At 48.6% G+C, this 26,139-nt stretch overlaps 1 protein-coding gene across 2 annotated transcripts in view; it reads right to left on the bottom strand.

Annotated features, from left to right (window-relative positions):
- Positions 1-24,915: 24,915 nt before the first annotated feature.
- LOC147705702 (lysophospholipase D GDPD1-like) overlaps positions 24,916-26,139 on the bottom strand; it is a 202,768-nt gene continuing 201,544 nt past the window's right edge. For both annotated transcript variants that reach the window (XM_086932126.1, XM_086932127.1), the window contains exon 10: positions 24,916-25,658. In XM_086932126.1, the coding sequence (XP_086788252.1) occupies positions 25,503-25,658 (156 nt within the window). In that variant the 3' untranslated portion in view covers positions 24,916-25,502. The remainder of the gene's footprint in view (positions 25,659-26,139) is intronic.

Below are 26,139 nucleotides of genomic sequence, written 5' to 3' on the forward strand. Positions count from 1 at the left end.
CTTCCTGGGCCGGGCACCTGGGGCAGTCCGCTGAATTCGTAGCAAAGTATTGCCTGATTTTCACCGGGGTCAGATAGGCTCTGTGGAGCACGTAGTAGTGGACCAATTGAAAGCGGGCGTGGCGTGTGCCCTCCAGGCTCGCCGCACCAGCTGGGACCAGGTCGTCTCCGGGATCTCCCTGCCAATGTCCACCTCCCAACGGGTTCTCAGAGTAGTGAGGGGAGCCAGCCCCTCATTGACCAGTCTGCCATAAAGGCAAGTGACCGCCTTCACCGTGCCCGCAGACATCATCACGTATTGGCACACCGGAGATAAAGGGGGTTCCTCCTGCCCATGTTTCCAATGCGCCTGAATCGCTCGGATAAGGGCCGAGTGCAACAAAAAGTCGCCGCGAGGGATCTCGAAGCGATCGATGAGCTCCTGAAAGGGCAAAAGCGCCCCGTCCTCGTATAGGTCACCTATCAGCTGTAAGCCTGCGTCCTCCCAGTTCGCCAACCGCGACCAATCGCCGCCATGGGGCAAAGCCGTCAGCATCCCCAGAGGTATTTCGGGCGCGTATGGTATCCTTAGGTGGCCCCGGGCGTGAGCTCGGTTCCAACACAGGCGAACAGTCCGCTCCTCAAGCGACAAGTCCTGTAAGGCCAAACGTTGTCGCAGCGCTATGAAGGAGAGAACATGCCTGGCTATGCCCGTACCCCTCCTATCTTCTGGGCCCCGGAATTCCCGGGCTATCTCCTGGGTGAAGGTCTGGAGCTGTGCCGCCAAATAATACTTCTCAAAATCCGGCACTGCAAGCCCACCCTCATCCTTCGGCCTCATCAGGGTCTTAAGGGCCACCCGCCGGCGGCCCGAGCCCCAGAGGAATCCGACTATCATAGATCGTAATAGTCGAAATGTGGCCGGAGGGATCCATATTGGCAGCGTTCGGAAATAATATAACAACCGGGGAAGCGCCACCATTTTGAGCAAAGCGATCCGCCCTGCCACCGAAAGCGGTAGCGTGGCCCAGAAGTCCATGCTGCCCCGAAGTGCGCGAGTGCCGCGGGCAATGTTCCCATCCAGGAGGTCAGATGGTTCATGATAGACGTACACTCCCAGGTATTTAAAGCAGTCAGGTTCCCATCTAATCTCCCTGCTGAGAGCAGGGCCAGGGGTGCCCCTGCGAACCGGGAAAAGACAGGTCTTAGTCCAGTTCACCCGGAGGCCCGAGACCTCCCCAAACTCCGTAAGCGCCGTCGCAGCACCATTTAAGGCAGCGAACGGGTCCTCGAGGAAGAGCAGCAGGTCGTCTGCATACAGCGAAATGTGGTGCGGGCCCGAAGGAGTCCACAGGCCCGTATAATGGGCTCCCGACCGGAGGTGCAGCGCGAGCGGCTCCACCGCCAGCGCAAAGAGAAGCGGGGATAACGAACATCCCTGTCTCGTGCCCCTCTCCACCGGATATTGTGAGGAAATGAGCGGTCCCGCCCTGACCCTGGCCGATGCAGAGGCATACAGAACCTTGGTCCACCTGATGAAGCCCTCACCGAGACCGAACCTCCGCAACACAGTACCAAGGTAGTCCCATTCCAGGCTGTCAAAAGCCTTCTCTAAGTCTACCGATAAGACAACCGGGCACGGGGCGCCCACAAGCGGTTCTCCCAGCAAGCGGAACAACCTGCGAATATTCATGGTCGTGTTACGCCTGGGGATGAATCCAGCCTGGTCCTCATGTACCAGGGAGCTCATGTGCCCCAGCAGCCTCGAGGCCAAGATGCTGCTCAGTATTTTATAGTCAACCGTCAGCATGGATAAGGGGCGGTAAGACCCCGGATCGGACGAGTCCCTTCCGGGCTTGAGGAGGGGAACCACCAAGGCTTCGCACATCGAGCCCAGGAGTTGCCCAAGCCTCTCTGCCTCTCTGTACACTATCAATAACCTAGGGGCCAGGAGATCAGCATAGGTTGCGTAGAACTCCACCGGGAGGCCGTCCAGGCCCGGGGTCTTATTCCTCGCCATCTTTTTAATGGCGCTACGGATCTCTCCCAATTCTATGTCGGATCCCAGGGCTTTCGCCACGTCCTGCTCCACTGTCCGAAGCTCCAGGGGCTGCAGATAATTATTAAGCAAGTCAGGGTCTCGGGTAGAGCGACTGCGGTATAAACTTTCGTAGTAATGCTGGTAGCAACTCAGAATCTCAGGCTGAGTGCACACTACAGTCCCGTCTGCCTTGCGCATGGACGTCGTCAGTGAGGACTGGCGCGTAGGGTTGGCTAGCCATGCCAGCAGAGCGCTCGACCTATCCCCCTCTGCGATGGACCGAACTGTATAGGCCTTGTAGTCGAAACAGCGGAGCCGTTCGACCTCCGCCGCCACCGCCTCCTTCGCCTCCGCTGCGCGTGCCTGTAATTCAGGGTGCCCGGGGCGGCGGAGTTCTAGCTCGGGGAGTTTCCGGTCCGCTGCATCCAGGTCGGCAAGGATAATTCGTCTCATGCCGACCTTCTTGGAAATACAGTATCCCCTCACCACCACCTTAAAAGCGTCCCACTCTAGCGCTCTCGAACTCGCGGTGCCTCCGTTGGACGCAAAATACTCCGAGATCTTATCGCCTAGGTCCGCTTTGAAAACACTGTCCTCAAGGATCTCGGGCCGTAACTTCCAGGTGGGCACCGCAGGCACCCCGGGGAACCAACAAAGGTCTAGCAGGAGGGGGTTATGATCTGATATGGTCCTGGCCAGATATTCAGACCGGACCGCTGCCGAAACTAGTTCTGGCGAGCCAAGGAACCCGTCCAGTCTAACATGCAACTCATGGAGGCTCGAGAAGTAGGAATAGTCCCTAGTTGTGGGGTGCTGCGCCCTCCAGATATCCGTTAAACCCCAATGAGTCTGCCAGTCTCTACGTCCCTTAGCCACGCGGCGAACCGGAGAATCAGGTAGGGGTGGATGCGATCGGTCAATGTCTACATCCACTACCGAGTTGAAATCTCCACCGAGCAGGAGGGGCCCGGAGAAGAAGTGGGCCAACGAGCCCGACAACCTGGAGAGGAAGGCAGTCTGGTCCACATTAGGAGCGTATACACAGCAAACATTTAGGTCTCTCCCTCCCAAGGTGCCCGAAATGGCCACATATCGCCCCTCTGGATCTATCACTGTTTTCGTGACCTGGAAGGGAACCCCAGCTCTGACCCAAATCAGCGCCCCCCTGGCATACGCGGAGTACGAAGTGCAAAAGACCTGCCCCCTCCATCTACGCTGTAGCGCCGCCCCTTCCGCCTTGTTCAGATGTGTTTCCTGCAGCAGCGCCATTTGTATCCCCCTACGCACTAAATAAGCGTGCACTTTGTGCCGCCTAGACATGGTATGAAGCCCCCGCACGTTCCAAGTAACACATTTCAGATTAGCAGCATTAGCCATTGTCCCAGATCGTTCTCGCAAAGTCTCCCCATCTGGGTCCCAACAAAGAAAGGATATCAATCACCCCAGCACTGATGGCGGCCATTTTCCCCAACCAAAACTTAACAACCCCAGTATGAACCAAACTCCCATCCGCCCTCCCCAGAACAGGACCCAAACAGCACCATCTAGTTCCCATCCAAACCATACCCTCCAAAAACCCACTAACCCCTACTAATCCTGCGGTCGCCACCGTAGGAAGGCCTTAAGGGCCAGGTGCGGGCCGGGTGGAGGCAGTGGGCCCTCGACGCTCAGGCCACCAGGACTATGACAAGCCCGAAACGGTGCCAAATATGCACGGGGCAAAAACAAGGCCCCCCCTCCCCCTACCCCCGGGAGCTAGCATCAAGTGTCGGCACCCACCACCCCCATGCCGGGCCCCCTCCCAAAAGGAAGTAGCTCACCCCGTTACCCCTGTCCATCTAGAAGGTCCTCCACCGATTTCGGTGTGATCACCGGCGTATGGACGCTATCAGTCACCGATTCCTCGGAGTCCGTTGGCACCCCCTCGTCACCAGGGTCCGCTTCCTCCTCAATGGCATCGTCCCGTGAGCCAGACAGCGTAGACAACACCTCCAGCACTCCCCTCCGCTCCGTCGATGTCTCCGCCGTCGAGGGTCCACCTGAGTGGCCACGGCGACTCCGAATTCGTTTGGATCGCCGTCTCTGCTCCGGCTCCGCCATCTGCTGTGATGAGGAGCCAAAGCCATCTTTCCCTGCTCTGTAGAGTTCGAGCCAGTTGCAGACGTCCTCCGGGGTATCAAAGAATTGAGTCTTGTCATCGACAATTATGCGGAGCCTCGCAGGAAATAGGAGCGAGTACTGAATGCCCTCGCTCCTGAGCTCACGCTTGACCGCCAGGAAGGAAAACCGTTTACGTTGAGTTTCATAGGTGTAATCCGGGAAGATGTTCACCTGGCTGTTCGCCACTTTGAATGGACCATTATGTCTGGCGGCGTTGAGGATGAGGTCCCTGTCCCGAAAGTGCAACAACCGTGCCACCACCGGTCGCGGGGTCCGACCCTGTTGTGGTGGCCTCGCTGGGACTCTATGGGCGCGCTCCAGGGTGTAGAAGGAGGATAGACCCTCTGGGGCCACCGTGTCTCGGAGCCAGGCCTCCAAATACGCCACCATGTCGCCTTCCTCAATCTTTTCCGGCAGGCCCACCACCCGAATGTTATTCCTCCTGTTACGGCCTTCCGCCTCCTCCGCTCTCTGCTCCAGAACCGTAATCCGGGAAAGGGCATCCTTCATAGTCGCAGCCAGGGTTCGCTGCGCCGGCTCCAAAGTTTTCACCGAGCTCTCCACTTCCTTGACCCTGTCCGAGAGTTTGCCGTGATCCGCTCTAAGTAGGCCTAGGCTTGTCGCTACCTGGGCAATGTCCTGTTGGAGGGCCGAGCGCGTGGTCGCAATCGCCTCCAAGACGCGGTCAAATTGCTGCTGCATCGGCGCACCACCAGAACTCTCCGGGTCCCCACGTTCCTCTTTGTCCTGGGACTCCGAGTCCGAGGCGGCTGGGGTAGCCCCCTTGGCTCCTCTAGGTTTCCCCATGTCGCCGGGAGCACACCGTGCGGGTCCAGGAGTGAGCTTCTCCGAGTGCGAGCGCCAGCTGTGACTCTCCCGGTTATCGGGCCTCGGGTCGAGTGCCGGAAATCCCCGTCTCCAAGGCCTGTTGGACCTCCTCAGCTTCGGCTCTTGCCACCACCACGTCGTCTGAGGGCACTGCGGAGGAGGCGGAGACAATCGTCGCCAGGTCGGGCAGGCCCGTTCGGCCGATAGAGTCCCGGAGTAAGGGTCACCAACTCCTCCGGATGATCTGCGGCGCCAAAGGGTTGCGCCTCCCATGGAAGTGGTCCGGCCAGGAGAAAGTAGCCAAGTGCAGTGTAGGGAGTGGGGCCACCGTCGGGACCTCCAGGCGCCCGCGTGCGGGAGCCACTATAGCGGGGGCAACTGCCCTTCCGAGTGCGTTCCTCGATGATAGAGTTCGATCTGACCGGTGTCCCGGTCCTCACATCTCCGTGAGACGGCAGGGCTGGGTGTGCGCCGCTGCTAGTGGTATTCCATCCGTCTAGTGGATCCGGCCAAGGGGACAATGAAGTCCGGGCGCCATGTTGGGTCGCACTCCGCAGTACCACAAACTTCGATTTTCCGCCGGGTTACCACTCGTTCGGACTCCGCTAGGGGCCTCGGCAGGTCTCCGTCGGGCCGATCAACAGATTGCTGGGGTCGGGGTGCCCCGCAGCCTCCGATTTACAGGATAATCACGGGCTCAGTCCCGGAGCCGAGCTCTCAGGCGACCATCGCCATCGGCGCCCAAGCCACGCCCCCCCTGTATACCCTTAATGTAAACCCCAATAAAGTTTCATCTCAGCACCTCTTCTTCATATGCTCACCTCCACCCCACTCTCAGCTCAGCACCCTCTTCGCTTGAGGTTACCTCCAACTCCTTCACCTCCTATCCAAGAGTGTATCCTGGGACCTGGGCACATAGAGAACTGATAAGAGGAGTGAGGGGGTTCGCAGAGGGGCCTCTCGAGCAATGGACTGCCGGCTCTGTGCACAGGAGAGACATTCGGCCGTCGCCAGGCTGCTAGTGGTGCCCTTAGGACGTTAGAGGGGCGAGGAAGCACAGTGCAACAGGAGGCAGCCGATAAAACTCAAATTGACAAAAAAGATGCACTTCCCAGCATTAATGTAAATAGGACAGTGTGTGTTGCTAATGCGTTGCAGGGGGTGCTGGTGTTCTAATGTACCCGCCTGTTTTGTTGCTGTGGCAGTTTATGTGTAGAAGCAGGTGGGGGATGCACACAGGGCAAGCGCCACACACCAGTTTTGCTTCAAGCAAACACTTTGGACTCGTCACTGCGTTGCCTGCACAAGGTCATTGGCTACAAACTGTGGCGTGCCCAGGGCACAACAGGCCACAATGCCAGCAAGGGATGTGTGCCTTCAAACCCCTATTGTTAATAAAAGACAAACAGTACTGAAAGGCCACCCCCGCGGCTAGGGGAGGGGGGCCTTTAGTGGGCATTCCGTGCCCGCCTCAGTAGGTGAGTTTTGTTTCATGAGATTGCCGTCATGGGCAGGGTCTCTCAGTAATATGAGACACTTGGTGGGCGTCTGAGGACCCTCCCCCCAAGGCAATAAGAAGTGCAGCACTCCAGGGGGTAGCCCTCTTTCGTCTCTCGCCTGATTACAAGAAAGCTAGCCGGGAAATTAGTTGCCCATCCACCCATCCCTAAGTTCGATTGGGGGGGCCGGGGTCCCTGATAAGAGAAAAGGCTGGGGGACTCTTTTTGGATGGAAAAACGGTTGAATCTGGAGCAGGGGAGGTAGTTATGGCAGCTCTAGGCTGGCGGGAGAGGGGGCCGTCCTGCTGGTGGTCCTGGACTCTCTGGCTCTACCCTAGTAGCTGGTGGCTTGGAAAAGGGGGTGGTGTTGTGTCCTGCTGGTACAACACGCCTCTAGAGATGCCAATTTATATATATATATGGTAAACTGTGGCGCATATGTATGGGGCGCAGCACTTATGTGTGAATTTAATACATGGTCAATGTGGGAAGTTTTACCCACAACTGAAATGGTGTTTTGGTATAATAATAAAGCTTCGCAGAGGACATCAATCATTTGTAAGTGTTTTACTGTGGAGGGGTGAGCCAGGGGTGATGAGCGAATGGCACGAGATATCCCCACTATGTACTGGGGTGCAACTGCCCCGTTACACTCATGGGCTCCGGCACCAGTGCACCTGCTGCACTATTGATAACTCTGGTGACTAAGGTTTAAATAGAGAACCTCAAAATATCATCATAAATACCACGTGTGGCGGTGTGATGTCTGTTCTCCCGAAGGGGCCCTCTGGAGCTAGGGGGCCACCCGCACCACGAGGCCTGCGGGGGCCTGTGTTACGCCCCGATTCACCATCTTTTTGACTGGATGAGTCGTACCCTTCCGCTGCTGACATCAGTGAACTGTGTCTTTTTAGCATGTGAGGCTGTATGTACACTTACTTAGCATACTCCTGCCATCTAGTGTTCGGCTTGGATGTTTGTAAGTTGGTTTTGTTTGAAGAATTCTTTTGAGTCATAAGATATGACGTGTCTCCTCCTCTCGGTGTATATTACGCATGGGCAGTGACTCCATCTTAGATTGTTTTTTCTACCCTTGGGTTTGGGTTTTCACTGAGAGGGCTCCAAGGTCGTCATGTCTCCTCCTCACGTTTTTCATCGGACCCTATTTGTGTTTGCTCTACCCTACCATGTAGAGTACTTTTGAGCTTGGATCCAGTCTCTGCTTCAATGTGCACAATTGTCTCCAAAGATCACCATCATCGCTGCACGGCGTCTAAGGCCTAGTCCTCATTGGGGGACCAGCACGGATCCGGACCCAGCATCGCCTGAGAATGCTGCACAGGTAATGTATTGCACACTATTCTGAAAACTGTAATTGTTGCCACACAAATATCCTTCGGCAAACAACCATAAGGTGTATAATCTGTGCCTAGCCCATGACCATGGCAACACCACTTGCCCTTGGTGCCTCTCCTTCTGCTCCAAGTAAATGCTTTGGTGCCAGAGAGAACACCCCTGGATGCACAGTAATATGCAACACCGGGACCTTTCTTGCACCCAGGATATCTTCAGGGAGGAAGATCCTCCTGGCACCCAAGGACAGGAGGAAGCCAGACCATTGAGCTTCCTATCAATGCAGCCATCACCCAGCCCAGAGTTTGTGCTGTTGAGTGACTTGTGATTAGCGTGAGGATGTTGACCCAGCACGAATATGGGCCCCGATGAACAACATGCCCAAAGTTGTGATTATGCCTATGAGCCCCCACAAAGGACCCCTTACAGAGGCAGAACAACTATCCCACAGAAGTCAGGCATTGAGTCCGGAGGATAGCAGTTAAGGCAAAACTAGCCTTCAGGCCCTGGTCAGCACCGATACAAGGGTTCAGAACCCATCAGGTCTCTAGGTAACTACATCAACCATCAAGCCCAAGCTGCATCAAAGGCATAAAACATCAGCACCACCACCAGAGACTGGCACCGACACCTCCATTGGCTCCCGCCCACAAGCCAGCATCAATAATGAAACTTTCCTTGGCTCGGAAGCCCTCCTCAGTTCCAAAGCCACCACTGACTCCAAAACCATCTGGGGCACCTAAGATAAAGGAGAGGCTGAAACTGTCATCAACGTCCAGGGAGAAAGAAACAGAGGCCCAATATTTTAGAGGCTTCAGCAGGAGTCGGACGCAAAACAGAGCGACTCTTTATTCACCCAGTTAGTGGTAAGATCTCAGCTAAACCACCACCTTAGAAGCCTATGCCAGACTTCTGGAGAAGATGGCCTTTGAGGAACCTTGTTTCAGGCCTCCCTTTCCCAAACCCACACCCAAGTAATGTAGATACACAGCCGCTAGTCTTGAGCCTCTGCCCACAGTCCCCTCCCTCTAACCTCTCCTTCCACTGCAACCACAGCACCCATGCTCTCCTCCCCCATTGCCTCCGCCAGAGTCACAAAATGGGCCCCCTTCTCTGGTTCACTACCAGGGAGCCCTATGGTGCTTTTTATAACTTATGATCAGTCACCAGATGAGGAATCCACAAACGAGCCCAGAAATGATCATAATGTGGATTTCCCATGTGACCCTGACTTAAACCACTCCCCAGTCAGGGTCTCACCCCGGAGGAAACTGCAGTATACCACAAGGTCATCGAGAGGGCCACAGCATACCATAAGGTTGGCATGTATGTCATTAACGAGGAAGGTGATTTCTTGATTGAGATGCTCTTGAGGTCTTAGGCTTCTCAACCAGTACATTGTATCTGCACATTTCCAGATGACAACCCTCCAGGGTGTCATCCCTCTACTTCAACATAGAGGCTTCATGACGGCCCTTAGCTCAAGGGGGAGTCCCATGGACACTGTGCCACTGGGCCCAAGCTATACCTGGTTGATGAGCCCTAACTAGGGCAAATCCAATCCTGCATTGCTTGTGTTGTGGTTCATGGAAAACCTGGTCTGGCAGCATGGGCTGTACTGCTCCCACTGGAGCAGGTACGGACTGATTTACATATGCTTCTGAGCACCTAGTGCACGATCTAACTGCCTTTGAGGCTAGATCTTACCCAACTCCATTTACAAAAATTAGGCTGCGATTAAGCAGCCCCTTAATACAAGACCAAGCTGAAAATGCTCGCCAGACTCCTGGGGATTCTCCTATCTCATCTCTATTGCAGAATGACTAACTATCCCCAGTCTCTAATAAGGTTCCTTTGAGTAATCCTATTATAGGTCCTACGAACCTCACTGACCCAGTATACTCTTATTTTGATGGAACTCCCAGCAAGCCAGAGAGTACGTTACCCTTCCCACAGATGGCCCATGACTTTGACCCACTATTAGTGTTGAGTGATTGTACCCAGGCCAGTGGCCCGGATGCAGTCATCGATTGCCATGCATTGCCCAAACCGAACGCCCCAATTCTCTTCCAGGCTCCCATTCCTAAAGGCAACGGGCTAATGCTGAGAATCATGCCATGGAACGTGGCGGGTATAAGGGGAAAGCTTGATTGCCCACATTGGCTGGAGTTTATTTCTCAAACTGAGATATGTATTCTCCAAGAAACCTGGAGTTTGACCCCCACATTAATTCCAGGGTTTATGACCTTTCGTAGATCTGTAACACCATCCAAACATGGCCGATCCTCAGGAAGGCTGCTCACACTTGTAAATCTCACACTAAATTATGTTTTAAAAGAGTTGGTGACTAATAGCCCGTATATTCTTGGGATTAGGTTAGCCAGTGGCAAGGGTAAGATGGCCAATATATATAATGTATATGCTAGGAGCACTAGAGGTGGTAGTTCTCCAACCCTCCAGGTCCTGGATAATTTATTGGAAGCCAGGCACGAAAGTCATCCACTAATAGTTGGTGGTGACTTCAACGTAACTTTTGAGCCACTCGACTGGGCTGAGGCCAATGATGTGAACGAGGAGGACAAAGTCTGGGGGGGTACCTCCCCTGGAGCTCACGCCAATCAAAAAATGGCCGCCAGCTGCTCTCCACTTGAATGAGATAACCCTAGAATATAGGTTAAGGGCCACTAAAGGTAGAACTATTTCAGACAGAGGAGGAGGAATGACCTTACTGGACCAAATGGGTCAAGTAGGATTGACTATTTACTAGTGGATTTGACACTTTGGCCCTTGGTACAGGACATGGTCATACTAAAACTAAGTTGATGATGCTAAATCCTCACAAATCCTTTAAAGGTAACTTGGTCTTAGAAAATGTTCCGCTTGAGTGGGTTGGTTCTTTTGAGTACTTGGGAATCAGGTTGTCCGAGGGAATGGCTTGGAAGAAACACTTAGAGAAGGCGTCCCTGAAATTTTCCCAGTTAACTGGGGCCTTGCGGCAGGAGCATTGCCTGTTGCCCCTGCACTCAAACTGTACAGCTGCAAGGTAGTGAGTAGTGTGCTTTATGGGGCATAACTGTGGGGTTCAATAAATGTAAACACTCTTTCAACAGTGGAAAACAAGTTCCTTAGGAGCTTGGTATCACTCCCCCAAAGCACTCCCCTTCTCCCCTTGAAACTTGACCTGGGTGTCAAGTCTATTAATGACCAGGTGATCCTACACCCACTGCTCTTTTGGCATAGACTGGTCACTACCCCTGACCTGGCCCACTATGCCGCAGCTTTCACCGAAGTTTCTGCTTTGGATAAAAACCATAAAATTGGGTGGATTAAACACTTTGACACCATCCGGGCAGGCATAAGCGTGCCTAAGGAGCTTGATGGTCTCCCGCCCACATACTAAAATCTCAGTATTGGGCATGGGTAGAACAGAAGAATTTCCTGAATATCCGTCATGGCTGATTAAGTGATGATTTTTACTAACATGAAATCAATCAGCCAGGTTAGTATTTTATCTTGTTTTTATTAAGGTCCGGCAGACAGGAAACTACACCCAGTTCAGACATGGCTGTCTACCCATTAATGCCTTTATTAATTCCTGGCTGACAAATAAATTACAGCCCAAGGGCTGTCTCTCCTGTCCATGCCCTCATGAAACAATAGGCCATGTCTTTTTTGCTTCTGTTACCTATGTCAGACCTAGAATGAATTGGATAGCTCCGGTATGTAGACAACTTGGGACACACAGCCACAAAGATGCCCTACGTATTTTCAAGTCAGATGCGAGACCACTCTATGTTTGGGCAACTGCAACATTTCTGGGCCAGTTTTGGGCCATTAGAAGGAGGGCTATAACTATTTCCCCTACTGGCATGGACAAAACAAACTGAAATCATAATGATCAGCCTAGTTGGGTGTGTATTTTACACTAATACATTGTCTTGTCAATAATTGTTTTTTTATGTCACTATTTTAAGCTTTTTTTTCCTTTTTTTATTGGTCACTTTGGCACAGATTTTAAAATTGGCTGATGTTGCGTGATCGGGCTGCACCCACCAGCAAATGAGATATATACAATATTTATTAATGCATTTACTTTAGCTTGTGTCCCGATAGGTAGAATCATTTAATATTGAGATTTGTTTAGCTCTGATCTTTCTCTGTGCATTGTACATTTGCATTAAGAATTTGTTAATTTTTATTTTTTCTCTTCTTTATTGTGTCTGTATATGGAGCATAATATAGTACCTTTTATCCTGATTATTATTAACCAAGATTCATGTGTTTGTCTCTTTTATGGTACTGTAATTCCTAAATAAAGACTTTGATGATGATTTACATATGGCTGGGTCCAAAAAGATGTGGCATAGTCAATTAATCAGCATTTGTAGAGTGCGGCACTGTCAACCCTGAGAGTATTTGGGCGCTGGGGTGTGAGGTCTCCGTCAAAAAACCAGGTCTCGAGGAAACCAGGGGAAGAGGGAATAAACAAGCAGAAAAAGGTAGAACAGGGGTGTTAGACCTGGCATTTTTTTACGTGATGACCCCAGACTTTTTCCCTCTACCTCCTCTATTTCTGATGCTGTGATGGATTTCGTTTTATTGACTTAGATGCTTTGGGTGCTTTGCCACGGCTGATCAGTGTCACCGTCCAAGGGCTCCCTGTGTAAAGTGTAATGGTAATTGGTTGTACATGATTGGTATATTTGTTTTACTAGTAAAGTCCCTAGTAAAGTGCACTAAGTGTGTCAGAGCTTGTGAAGCAAATGCTACTAGTGGGCCTGCAGCACTAAATGTGCCACCCACACAAGTAGCCTTAAAGAGGGAACTCAGGCCTGCCACGGCAGTGCCTGCGCTCAGTTTGTTAAACTGCCATGTTGTCCTGACAAGTGCACCCACTTGCCAGACCTTACCCTTCCCTTTTTATGCACATCAGACACCCCTATGATAGGTCCAGGTTACCCCCCTGGGCAGGGTGCAGTGAGGTGTGTACCATGTCCTAACAGTGAAATACTCTCCATTTTGTTTTTCACTGTTGCAAAGCCATCTTGCCCATAGGACAGAATGGGGAGAATGTGTAATATGTTTCCAGCCTATCTTCCCATAGACTTAAGATGGAGAGGTGTAGTTTAGTGTGCCTGAACTCACAATTTAATATCACATCTTTTTGTGAAGGTGGTTTTTGCATTGTTTGTTTAGAAACCACTCTTTTAGAAGTGGCTGGGTATTTGTGCTCTAACATTTCTGTGTGTCTCTGCCTGGTTGTGGCTTGACTGTCTGGATTTGGATGTGATAGGCTCTGGGGAATGTCTTGACCCAGGGGAGGTGGTGAGACAGTAACAGGCTGACCTGCATCTGGGGTGTAGGGGGAAGGAGTAACCCCTGGAGGTGAAGAGGCCTGGGCTGCTACCATAAACAAATGGCTCCATCTCCTGCTGAGTGATTGAGGATCCAGACCCCCAATATCAAAGGAAGAAGGTGTCACTGTCAGGGAGACACCCAGAACTGGTTTGGACAGGGGTCAGTGCCCCCCTGAACACAAAGGATGAAACAGCTGAAGAGACTGAATGAAAAGCCTGACCCTTGCTGTGTGTTCTGGGGCTGGCCTGCAGTTTGCTGATTTAACCAAGTTGAGGGAGGCTAAAGGGTCTTTGCTGTGTGTTGTGTCCCCTTGCTTGAATGGACTATCTGTGTGCTGTGTCCTGAAGTAACTTATCCCCAAGGGCCCGAGAAGAGCTGGCTCCCTGTTGTGAAAACTCCGGAACACAAAAGTTTCTAGGTGTGTCTCAATGAGGCTGTGTGCGTGTGCTTTTTGCAGCCTGAGACCCTCGTAAGAATTGCCCTGTGATCGTGGGCACCTGGAGTCCAAGTGAGTCTCAGCAACGCTGGGTGCATGTGCTTCGTGCAGCCTGAGACCTTCATGAGGATTGCCCTGTGATCGTGGGCACCTGGACTCCAAGTGATTCTCAGCGATGCTGTGTGCATGTGCTTTGTGCAGCCTGAGACCTTCGTGAGGATTGTCCTGTGATTGTGTGCACCCAGAGTCCAAGTGAGTCTCAGCGACGAAGTGTTCATGTGCTTCGTGCAGCCTGAGACCTTCATGAAGATTGCCCTGTGACCGTGCGCACCCGAAGCTCAAGTGGGTCTCAGCGACACTGTGTGCGTGTGCTTTTTGTAGCCTGAGACCCTCGTAAGAATTGCACTGTGATCGTGGGCATCCGGAATCAAAGGGAGTCTCAGCGACGCTGTGTACGTGTGCTTTGTGCAGCCTGAGACCTGTGTGAGGATTGCCCTGTGACTGTGCACACCCAGAGATCAAGTGAGTCTCAGCGACGCTGTGTGCGTGTGCCCTGTTGCAGCCTGAGACCTTCATCATTGCCATCGGCCTGGGGGCATCCCCAGAGGAGCTGTGCCGCCGGGCCGAGCCTGCTGTTGCCAAGGAGGAACCACAAACCATCTCCATTGGGGGGGCTGAGTTCCACTGCTCAAATCAATGAAGTCACATTGGAGGCCCAAGTCGCGAGAGCAGGAGAGGAGAGTGAGGTCGCAGGTTGCAGGTAACGCTCAGCGAGCGTGCGGTGTTGCCACCTGGGGCGGGGTGCGGGCTCCGAGAGAAACGCTCTTGGCCTTTCCCATTCTCACAGTGCGAGCCTCCGCTCAAGATCGCATTGCGGCCGTACTTGCCGAGGAGTGGCAGTACCGTGGCCGGAGTGTGGCGTTGCACTCTGTTTTCCACCATACCTGTGTTGGGGGCATATTTTGGCAGAAACTGACCATGAGTCATTAAGAGCGGCATAGAGACCGTCCAGAGCAGCGTGATCGGTGCGGGAGTAAATTATTGTTGCATTACGCATTGCATTACTTTTACATTACGAACTGCCTGATTGTTGCATTACGCTTTGCAATATTTTTGCCTAACGAAGTGCCTGATTGTTGCATTACGCATTGCATTACTTTGGCATTAAGAACTGCCTGATTGTTGCATTACACATTGCATTATTTTTGCATAACGAACTGCCTGATTGTTGCATTACAAGTTGCATTATTTTGTCATTACGAACTGCCTGATTGCTGCATAACAAACTGCATTATTTTTACATTACAAAGTGCCTGATTCTTGCATTGCGGACTGCATAGCATTGCATTAGGACTGCATTGGATCATAGAGAATTGCTCATTAATACCACAAGAACCTATAAGGGCTTGCTGGCCTAATAACCGGCCAGGTGAAATATTACAAATACGCATATGTTGTATTTTTGTCGTGTGGTCTCATCGTATATATTTTTATATAAACATGTCATTGCTGTTTTTTTCTGAAACTCGTGTGGAGTCTATTTGTGGTGTTACTATTGGGTTACTGAGAGTGGAGATAAGCCTGACTGCTCGTGCGAAGCTACCGAGGGGGTGAGCAGGGGCTATCTGAGAAGGTGTCCTTCCTTTCCCTGACTTAGAAGCAAAGGTCCATATTTGGCCTAAGGTACCTACCTCAGCCAACTAGAGACCCCCAATTGTAACAAGGGGCAGTAAAATGAGTGAGCAGAAAAGGCAAAACAGAGGGCAGAAAAACAAGAAGAAAAGGCACAACAGAGCAGATGAGGGCAAAATAAAGTGCAGAAAACAGAGCAGAAAAGAAGAGGCAGAAAACCAAGCAGAAAAGGCAACATGGAACATAAGAAGGCAAAACAGAGGGCAGAAAAACGAGCAGAAAAGGCTAAATGGTGAGCGGAAAATTAGCAGAAAAGGCAAAACAGAGGGCAGTAACACTAGAAGAAGAGGCAGAAAAACAAGCAGAAAAAGCAAAACAGGGGGCACAAAAACGTGCAGAGAAAGACAAAACAGAGGTCACAAAAACAAGTAGCAAAGGCATAACGGAACAAGAAACAAACAGAGGAGGCACAAACAGAGGGCAGCAGGTTGACAGGCAGTGGAGGGTAATGGTCTGTGGGCAGGTTGGACAGGAGTACTATCGCAGGGGGTGATGGCATGAGGACCTGCTCAATGGGGTCGCTATGCGGCCTCCATTACGTAGGTTCTGGGGATGGCAGGTCACTGGGTGGCTCAATGAGGAAATGACAGGAAGAGGGAAGACATGAGCAGAAAAAAGCCAAAACAAGAAGGCAGAAAAAGGCAAAACAGAGCAGAAGAGGACAAAACACAAGGGAGAAAAACAAGCAAAAAAGGCAAAACAAAGGGCAGAAAAATTAGCAGAAAGAGCAAAACAAAGAAGAAGAGGGCAAAACATGAGCAGAAATGCAAAATGGGGGACAGAAAAACAAGCAGAAAAGGCAAAACAGAGAGCAGAAAAAGGCAAAGCAGAGGACAGAAAAAGGAGCAGAAAGGCACAACGACGGCTATCTGAGAAGGTGTCCTTCCTTTCCCTGACTTAGAAGCAAAGATCCCTATTTGGCCTAAGGTACCTACCTCAGCCAACTAGAGACCCCCAGTTGTAACAAGGGGCAGTAAAATGAGCAAGCAGAAAAGGCAAAACAGAGGGCCGAAAAACAAGAAAAGACAAAACAGAGCAGATGAGGGCAAAATAGAGGGCAGAAAACAGAGCAGAAAAGAAGAGGCAAAAAACCAAGCAGAAAAGGCAACATGGAACATAAGAAGGCAAAACAGAGGGCAGAAAAACGAGCAGAAAGTCTAAATGGTGTGCAGAAAAATTAGCAGAAAAGGCAAAACAGAGGGCAGTAACACTAGAAGAAGAGGCAGAAAAGAAAAACAAGCAGAAAAAGCAAAACAGGGGGCACAAAAACGTGCAGAGAAAGACAAACCAGAGGTCACAAAAACAAGTAGCACAGGCATAACAGAACAAGAAACAAAAAGAGGAGGCACAAACAGAGGGCAGCAGGTAGACAGGCAGTGGAGGGTAATGGTCTGTGGGGAAGTTGGACAGGAGTACTATCGCAGGGGGTGATGGCACGAGGACCTGCTCAATGGGGTCACTCTGCGGCCTCCATTAAGTAGGTTCTGGGGGAGGGCGGGTCACTGGGTGGTTCAATGAGGAAAATGACAGGAAGAAGGAAGACAAGAGCAGAAAAAGACAAAAACAAGAAGGCAGAAAAAAGGCAAAACAGAGCAGAAGAGGGCAAAACACAAAGCAGATAAACAAGCAAAAAAGGCAAAACAAAGGGCAGAAAAATGAGCAGAAAAGCAAAACAAAGAAGAAGAGGGGAAAACATGAGCAGAAATGCAAAATGGGGGACAGAAAAACAAGCAGAAAAGGCAAAACAGAGAGCACAAAAAGGCATAACAGAGGACAGAAAAAGGAGCAGAAAGGCAAAACAGAACACAAACGAGCAGAGGATGCCAAAACAGAGAGTGGTAGTGGACTGTGGACAAGCTGGACAGGATAAATGTCACAGGAGGAGCTGCCACTGGGACCTTGTGTACAAAATAATGATTTATTGGGATGTGGCCAGAGTGATTACCAGTGGCTGAGATTAATTCAAGCATTCCACCTGTCACTTTTTTGTATACTATAGTATGTCACATCAAGTGGGATTAATATGCCCAGACGTGGTCCCATGCACACTGTGCCACTGGAACTAAGCCATATCTGGCTGATGAACCCTAACTAGGGCGAAACCGGTCCTGGGTCCCTTGTGTTCTGGTTCGAAGAGGACCTGACTTGGCAGTTCGGACTGGACTGTTCCCATTGGAGCCGGGTCAAGACTGATTTACATATGGATCGGTCCAAACAGAGCTGACATGAGGACCTAGTGTGCAAAATAATGATGGATTGGGATGTGGCCAGAGTGATTACCGGTGGCTAAGATTAATTCAAGCATCACATCCATCACTTTTTAGGTTTCGCCTGCAAAGCGCTTGCGCTGTGCATTCGAAATCTCTTGGAAAGCTTCTTTTATTTAAAGGGGCTTAGAGCCCACCCATAGCTTGCCTTTACTTACCATTGTTTGGCTCCCATGTCACTCTTGTTTCCTTGCTTCCTATTGTTTAGCGCCTCCTTCTGGCTTCTGGCTTCTTCTTGGACTTCAGTGTTCGTCTGCAATGTGGAACATGGACCAAGTACATCTTCCTGTGGCCAGTGTCCTTCCACTGGCCATAAGCTCCTGCAGGTACTTTTTTATTTTGTATTTTTCAGCATGCCCTCTATGAGTGCATGTCTTTGCGATCCCTCTTCTTCACCCCGCCCTCCATGGTGTTACCCCCCCACCCCCCCTACTCTTTCAACTCTCCACTGGATCACCCTCCCCCCTTCCTCCCACCATGCGATATAGTTAACCTTCCCTTTTCTCACTGTCTATTGTTTTTAAATCCTCCCCTTGCCCCCGTCACTCTCTTTAACACACCACATCTCCTCCAGCTGCCCATTCTTTGTTTCCTCCCCAGCTCTTCTTTGATGTTTCTATCTCCAATGCCCCCCAATCTCTCCATGATGTTTGAAGTGATATTGCATGGCAGCACAAGCCGCTGTGCCATTCGTCTAAAAGTAAACAAAAGACCAAGCACTATTGAATGGACACCGCTGGCCATGCCATAGTGCTTTTTTAATATTTATATATTGTTTTGGCTTCATTAATGTACTGTTGATGCAGCAGAAACTGGTTCAACGGTAATTACACGTTTCTCACTTTACCTCCCAAGGGATAGTCCTGCTGTAGTAAAGACCCATAATGTGAGTAGAACAGTTTGAGGGCCTCATTTACAATCTTTTGACGTAGGGCAGCTCTGCAAGCCTTTCTGCTGTGCTGCTGTATGTTAAAGGGAAAGGGCAGGAATGTGCTGTATCTATGAGATACAGCACATTCATGTCCTTTCACCCTGCACTGGAGCACACGTGGCTGACATACACCAACGCAGGCACCCCTGTGCCATGGTGCAAGGGTGTCCGTGTTGGGGTGATTATTTTGGTGCAGGAAGGAACAGCTTCCTGCACAAAAACAATCAATGGAATCGATTTCCTCTTACTATAGAAAGTGGAAAAACAAGGAGAAATAATGTTATTTCTCCTTAAATGCCATGGGTGTGACGTGGGAACACCCACCGTAACGCCCATGGCCCGCTTCCTTATTGTAGGGTGAGGCAACGCAGCGGCTCGCGCTGCGTTGCCTCAGTCCATTACAATAAGGCCACGAAAAGCCAAGCAGGGTGGCTTTACGTGGCCTTGTAGATATGGCCCTGCAGTGTGACCTGTCGGACAGTCACTAAAAGTGACGTTCCAGCGCCGCAGGGGCATTGTAATGAGGCCCTGATTTTCCACAAAAGATCTAAGAAGTGGATTTACAGCTAAGAAAAACACAGAGTATCATCAGAACTGAAGATTGCCATTTGGTAAATGAAATAGTAAATAGACCTACCAAATTAATGATGAAGGACTCAATTTGCGACTCACTGCGATTTGCTGCCGTCATTGGAATGGTGGCCTTCTGAAGTCAGCAGACCACCTTGTCTGTCCTTGCTTATAAATAAAGCATTTAGACGCTGTCAATTGTTTTAAAAGGAAAATGGGGTGCGTTTAAAAAGAAAAAAATGAAACTTTGAAGTTTCACTTTTTAAGAGCAGACAGTTGTCCGTGGGACAACTGTCTGCTCTCAAAAAAGATTATGCCAACCATTCTTAAAGGGACACTTTCCCATTTGTAAATAAGTTACCACCATTTTTTAAATGGCTGTAAATTGTGAATGTTTTGCGACAGCATTTTGGTTGCAAAACATTCGTACATACCATTTCATTTTGGTATTAGCAAGAGACGCCCTCAACGTGCCCCTTCCAAATACCGAATTGCTAAACAAAAAATGCTTTATACATCTATCCGCAAATCTCCCTCTCCCTATTTAAAATAAAAATAATTTGTCAATCTGTAATATAATCTGGCGCTCGAATGATTTTCGTTCAACGTTGCACTATACAAATTGCCAACAATAAAATGGGGCCAGGGTTCATAAGGCAAGCACGAAAACTAAGGATGCCCTCTTTTACTCAATTTAGCAGTAAAAGAGGGCCATACATAGGGTGCAGTGGACTGTACCTTGGGTAAGTGATGAGCAATCAATGTTGAACCAATTTTTGCTGCATCAACAACAGATTAACAAAGCCAAATAGGCAGTTATAAATAAAAAGAAAGAGCTATGGTGCTGCCAGCATTGACTGCATCATAGCGCTCTGTTATTATGTACTTTAAGCCATGTTGCACGGCAGACCGCGCTGGTGTGCAACATCTTAAAACAACTATTGACAATAACAATATGTCTCGCATAAGCGAAACGTATTGCTTTTGCCAATTCTTGTTTGTGTACTCCTAACAATACAGGCAATAAGGAACTGGCTGATTTTGTTTACACTAGGACACTGAAGATATACTTTCCCCTAACTGTAAGAGTGATGACAATGCTGCCACATTTCATATTAGCCTCCTGCTGAAGTTACCTTTGAATTTCAATGGAATGTGGCAGTGCTCCACCCTTGTCTGTCTCTTTGCCTCGCTTTCTCCCAAGTCTTCCACGGATTCCTTTCCCTGTCCTTGCCTCTCCCACATCTTCACCTCCCCCACAGCTGATAGTTTTCCCAGATCCGTGAGTAACTAGTTAGTCCAGTCTTGTTTTTTCCTTAGAATTGTTGTCCTGGTTTTACACTGGGTTAAATAAGACTACAAGTCGAAGAATTCTGTGGAAAACAGTGGCTGGTCCAACTAGTCCCACGCATGGATCTGGGAAACTTGGCAGCTATGCTCCCCATGCTCCTTACCTTGCCTCAGGCTTCAGTCTCTAGCCGCCTCACAGCCATAGGTCCTTATTACAAGTGCTGGCGGTGTCGGTCCGGCAGCCAAATCCTCAGTGGTCCGACCACCTGATTATGACCATGGTGGTTAGATCGTCACAAGACGATCGCCACCACCAGGATCCTGGATCCCGCGCTGTTGGGGAAAAGCAGTGGGGATGCAAGGAGGTGCCGATGCAGCACGGTTAACTCAATCACGACCTGCCTTTCCGCTAACCTTTTTTCATGACAGGCGAACTTGCCATGAAATGGTTGGCGGGAAGGCAGGTAAGGGTCCCAGCGATTTTGCTCATTAGCCAAAGTGCATGGGGGCACATGTTGTGTCCCCCTCTAGTTGCTCTATGGTGCGTGCACTGTGTGCCATGCGCAACATGGTACATGGTACACAGTGCACCCGATGTCCAAGTGGCGCTGCTACAGCGGTGGTATATGGTTCAGGCTCTCTTTGAGCCAATGTATGCCATCGCCGTAGCTCTGCTGAAACAACACCGCCATCCCAGCGTTAAAATCTGAATGTAGTGGTCGGGATGTTGCAGGCTTTGCAGCATTCTCCAAGGCCCGTACTGAACCTTGTGGGCATCTGGTGTTTCCCTGGGCGGCTGGAAGGGTGGGAGCCGATTTTGCAGCGTTGGGGGCCGTTTTTTAGGTCTCGCTGAAGGCACTGCTTTAGCAATGCTTGTTGGCGAGATATTATGTAGGGGCTTTAAAAAATGCACTCAAAGGCTTTTCTAGGCGATTGCCTACAGTGCATGTGTGCGAGCGTGTGCATATTGCACACCATTTGTCAGCTTGTGAGCCTCTCTCCGCACTCAAGCAGGTTTACACTTCAAAGGAATCCGCTCCCCGCCCCCTCTGCGCAATGCCAGAGCTTGTTGTTTACAAGCAACACCCCAGCTGCTTTGCCACCCCCTCCCTTCCTGCTGGCATTCCCCCTCCCTCCTCGCCCAGTCCTTGTTTCCAGTCACACCACCTTACCTAGGCCAGACGGTTTGTTCCAATTGGCGAGTCTGTTACCTCGTGATGCGCATGTTTTTGCGTGTTTTGGGCGAGGACATTACTTGACTGCACTGCATTAACAATCAATGGAGCCTGTACTTTTTTCGGTTACAGACACTTTTATTTATTGCGCTTCGTTAATTTATGAAGCCTTTACGTGTGTTTGCTAGTTGCCGGTATTTTACCCTTTTTTCTAACTGGCTCCTTATTGTTACTTCGTGGTAACAAATTTATTAGTAGACGCTCTTTGTACATCCTTCATCAACGCTTCAAGGACACTTTATTCAAAAACTGTCCTTTCTCATTATTAAATTTACTTACTTCGAACAGTACGGAGCGCACTACACATTGCAACCTATAGGTATTTTATTTTACTATTTAAGTTGATGCATAGAGCATACCGCACGTGATGTGCATTTATTGATATAGCACCACTATGATATTAAATACCACAACTATTATGACATGCACAGTGATGTCTGAGCGCAAACACAGAAGCAGTATACTTTTTAATGCCGCACTGCACCCTCACACACTGCACCGTCACACACTCTGCACCCTCACACACTCTGCACCCTCACACACTCTGCACCCTCACACACTCTGAACCCTCACACACAATTACACTCTACTGAATACAACATACACTCCACACAATACCACTCAGTGCAACATAATTATATGCTACATAATTATACTGCGCTCAATGCAACATACACTCCAAATACCACTCAGTGCCACATAATTACACACCACATGATTACACTCTACTGAATGCAACACACACTCCACACAATACCACTCAGTGCCACATAATTATATGCTACATAATTACAATGCAACATACACTCCAAACAATACCACTCAGTGCCACATAATTACACGCCACACAATTACACTCTACTGAATACAACATACACTTCTCATAATACCTCTCAGTGCCATATAATTATATGCTACATATTTACATTGCACTCAATGCAGCATACACTCAAAATACCACTCAGTGCCACATAATTACAGGCAACATAATTACACTGCACTCAAAGCAACATACACTCCAAATACCACTCAGTGCCACATCATTATATGCTAGATATTTACATTGCGCTCAACGCAACATACACTCCAAATACCACTCAGTGCCACATAATTACACACCACATCATTACACTCTACTGAATGCAACACACACTCCACACAATACCACTCAGTGCCACATACTTATATGCTACATAATTACAAAGCAACATACACTCCAAACAATACCACTCAGTGCCACATAATTACATGCCACACAATTACACTCTACTGAATACAACATACACTCCTCATAATACCTCTCAGTGCCATATAATTATATGCTAGATATTTACATTGCGCTCAACGCAGCATACACTCCAAATACCACTCAGTTCCACATAATTACACGCCACATATTTACACTGCACTCAATGCAACATACACTCCAAATACCACTCAGTGGCACATAATTACACGCCACATAATTACACTGCACAATCGCCCCCCGAGCTGAACTTATAGAGCCTCGAAGAAGCTAGAAGCGTACACCATTGTGTGGTAAATGCGGCTCAAGTGAGTTGAAGCTGCTAACTAACAAGCCTATTAACGAATCAGAAGCCAGAATTTACGAGGGACAATAACACAAACCAATAGAAAATATGGGTTGAATGCGGGCGGGGCTTCAAGTCCATACTCGAATACAGCATGCCTCACAGAGCAGCGAATGTTTCCCAGGCTTGACCTAAAAAAGCTAGTGTCCCCACACTGTCACACACAGAGACTGGGACATGCAAATGACAAGTTTTGGAATACAATGAAAAAAACATTTGAGTGTTATGTTGTATGCTGTGCAAAGTATGCAGTAGATGATGGATTATGTGGCAAATGCAGCAAATTCATAATGATGCAAAAAACGCTACAACAGCAGAATTGTATAATTCCAGAAATCCTCTCTCAGGTCCCTGAGATTAAAGGCATCCGAGCAGCCGGGAGAGATGGGACCCTGTCCCAAACGACCTTGTGTGTTGGTGGAATCTTTTTGATAGTTTCAAGGTACATACTAAAGATGACTTGTGAGGCATTCAAATTATAATTAGTTGCGAAAAAAGTAAATTGTCAAGCTATATTTTTCTCGCACTTCTCCTTGCCAAGCCATCTCTACAAACCCCAGGGATCACTCCTACCATTTTATACACAGACTACAAACTACACATTTGAAACCAAAAAATTTACTTTTTAGGCGAGCCACCATTTTGCTTGATGTTACCGTAAACAAAAACATGCAGACTGAGATGGTGAGTGTCTGATCTATGTTTGTACTGTATATTATTTTCTTCTTTTATTTTCTCACAGTGGCATTACCTTTTTTCTCTCTTCTTGCAGGCACAACACGCTGGATCATCCTGCCCAGTATGCGTCATTGTCTACTGTCCGTGCTCTGCTACACCGTCGGTAATCCCCACCAGGGTTTTCAGCCAGTGGGAGAAGGTACTTGAGCCCTTGGAGAAATACTTGCACTAACATATTGCTGGTAGTTGCTTACAAATACTGTCGGCATTCATAATATAGTGAATATAATATTATATTATATTTTAACCATGTTTTTTTATGCCTTGTAAATAATTGTCATTTGAATGAGGTATTTATTTTAATGATGTTATAAATTTATGTATGTAATCTGCTTTTATGAGAATTACTCGAATAAAGCCTCTCTGACTGAATATAGTGAGACCTATTGGCTTTGTCAATGCTTATTCCGCTTGATATCTATGTGTAGGTTTTTATCATAACTCCTGAACCAGAAGTCATCCTTTCCTTTTTCTTTTTTCTTATAACATTCTATTTACCTTAGTTTGGACCTAAAGTAATTGTGTTTTGACTTTTAATACATTTAATTTAAACATAATAAATGTTCTCCTCAATATTAGTGTGATTGGTTCGTTTCCATAGCACACTGAAAAGGCGAGAAACTAGTGGTACAATCCATTAAGTATATCTAAGAGGTCCTACAGCTTCTCATGACAAAGGGAGTGTAGGCGAGGGAGACATTTTGGAGGAGTGTTCTGGTGAAGTGTCAAAAGGAAGGTCACTTGTACACTAGGGACAGATTTTCATTGGAGCACATATTGTCATAACACTGTCCTTGCACAAAAGATGGAAGTATATATCATCTTGAGAGTCTGTATAGATCCCACACTGGAGAAATAGGCCTTGTCAATGTCTTCCCTACAACTGTTTAACAAGTTCTGTATCTTTGCAAGACTAAAGTCAATGTCGTCCAAGTAGTTTCAAAGTCCACATAATTAAACCAGATTTTTAATAGGAATTTCCACCAAATTGAATGCACAAAACTTACTTCTGATGCATTGTGAATCTATAGCTCTCTATAGTCTCTCATTTGAAGGATGTGATATTAATTATAACCACATTCTTGGCCGATAAATGGACAGTAATGGTGATCCTTAAAATGCTAATAAATTATATTGCAAGAAAGTGTGCTAGCAGTCATCAAGAGCAAAGCAAAAAACATAGATGCAAAGCTAAATTAAAATATTTATTATCTTAGCTATCCTTCAAGCCTGTCATTAACAACTGGGAAATTGTTCCAAAATTTGAAGCAGCGCGTACTCTGATTTCCAGTGATCTGACAGAAAGTTGAACTAATGAAACTGTTTTTACGTAGCCTTCACAGTTGTTAATTCGTAGAGTGCCCTTTGCATTTATTCTTATACAGAAGTGTCCTTTCTGCTTTCGGTACTGATTTTCCCACATCTACTGATTCCACAATGCTGCTGCTCACAAAGCAACAAACTCTCCTGTGGCTGGTCGTGGTGCCTTCTTCAGTCTGGTCATGACTTCAGTGGCCATAGTTCCTCTCCCTGGTCACTGATTTCTAGCGCCCTCTCCCAGTCGGGACGCCTGGTCAGTAGTATTCAAAAATCCCCGCAGTTTAGAGGGATAATCCGTCATGATGCCTGTGACACCCAAAGACCAAGCCTTCTGGAAGTCCGATTCCTGGTTCAGGACCCAGAAGTAAACCTGTAAGGGAGGCAAGAGCAACCTCGGTGAAGGTTATATTCTTGTAACATGCACTTTAATAACTTATAATGTCAAATGTATCCGTTACCCAAGACTGTGATAAATGGATTACAAAGATGTGGGAAGGGTGGTGGCAAACTTCATGGTACCGGATCCATTTTCAGTAGAAAGTGAATTTAACTCAGATGAAAAAATGTTACTTCTCAAATCAAATGTCCTTCTCAGATTTGCTGCCATTCCAGGCCTAATGTTATACTATCAGAGGTAATGTTTTTTACAAATGGGTCAGAGGGATGTAATGCTGTTTGAGAGCGGAGTGAGACACCTTTATTTGAAACAGTTCATATTATCTAGCGCACTTGTGACAGACCAGCTGCTGTGACTGTGCTGCACCATGAAGTTAAAACCTTTGAGCTGGTTTCTGAGGTATTTGTGGGCTTAATGGAAACGTAGATCCCTGCTTAATTTCTGCTGCTGGTTG

This window comes from Lissotriton vulgaris, chromosome 7 (genome assembly GCF_964263255.1).
Source record: "Lissotriton vulgaris chromosome 7, aLisVul1.2, whole genome shotgun sequence".
Lineage (NCBI taxonomy): Eukaryota > Metazoa > Chordata > Amphibia > Caudata > Salamandridae > Lissotriton > Lissotriton vulgaris.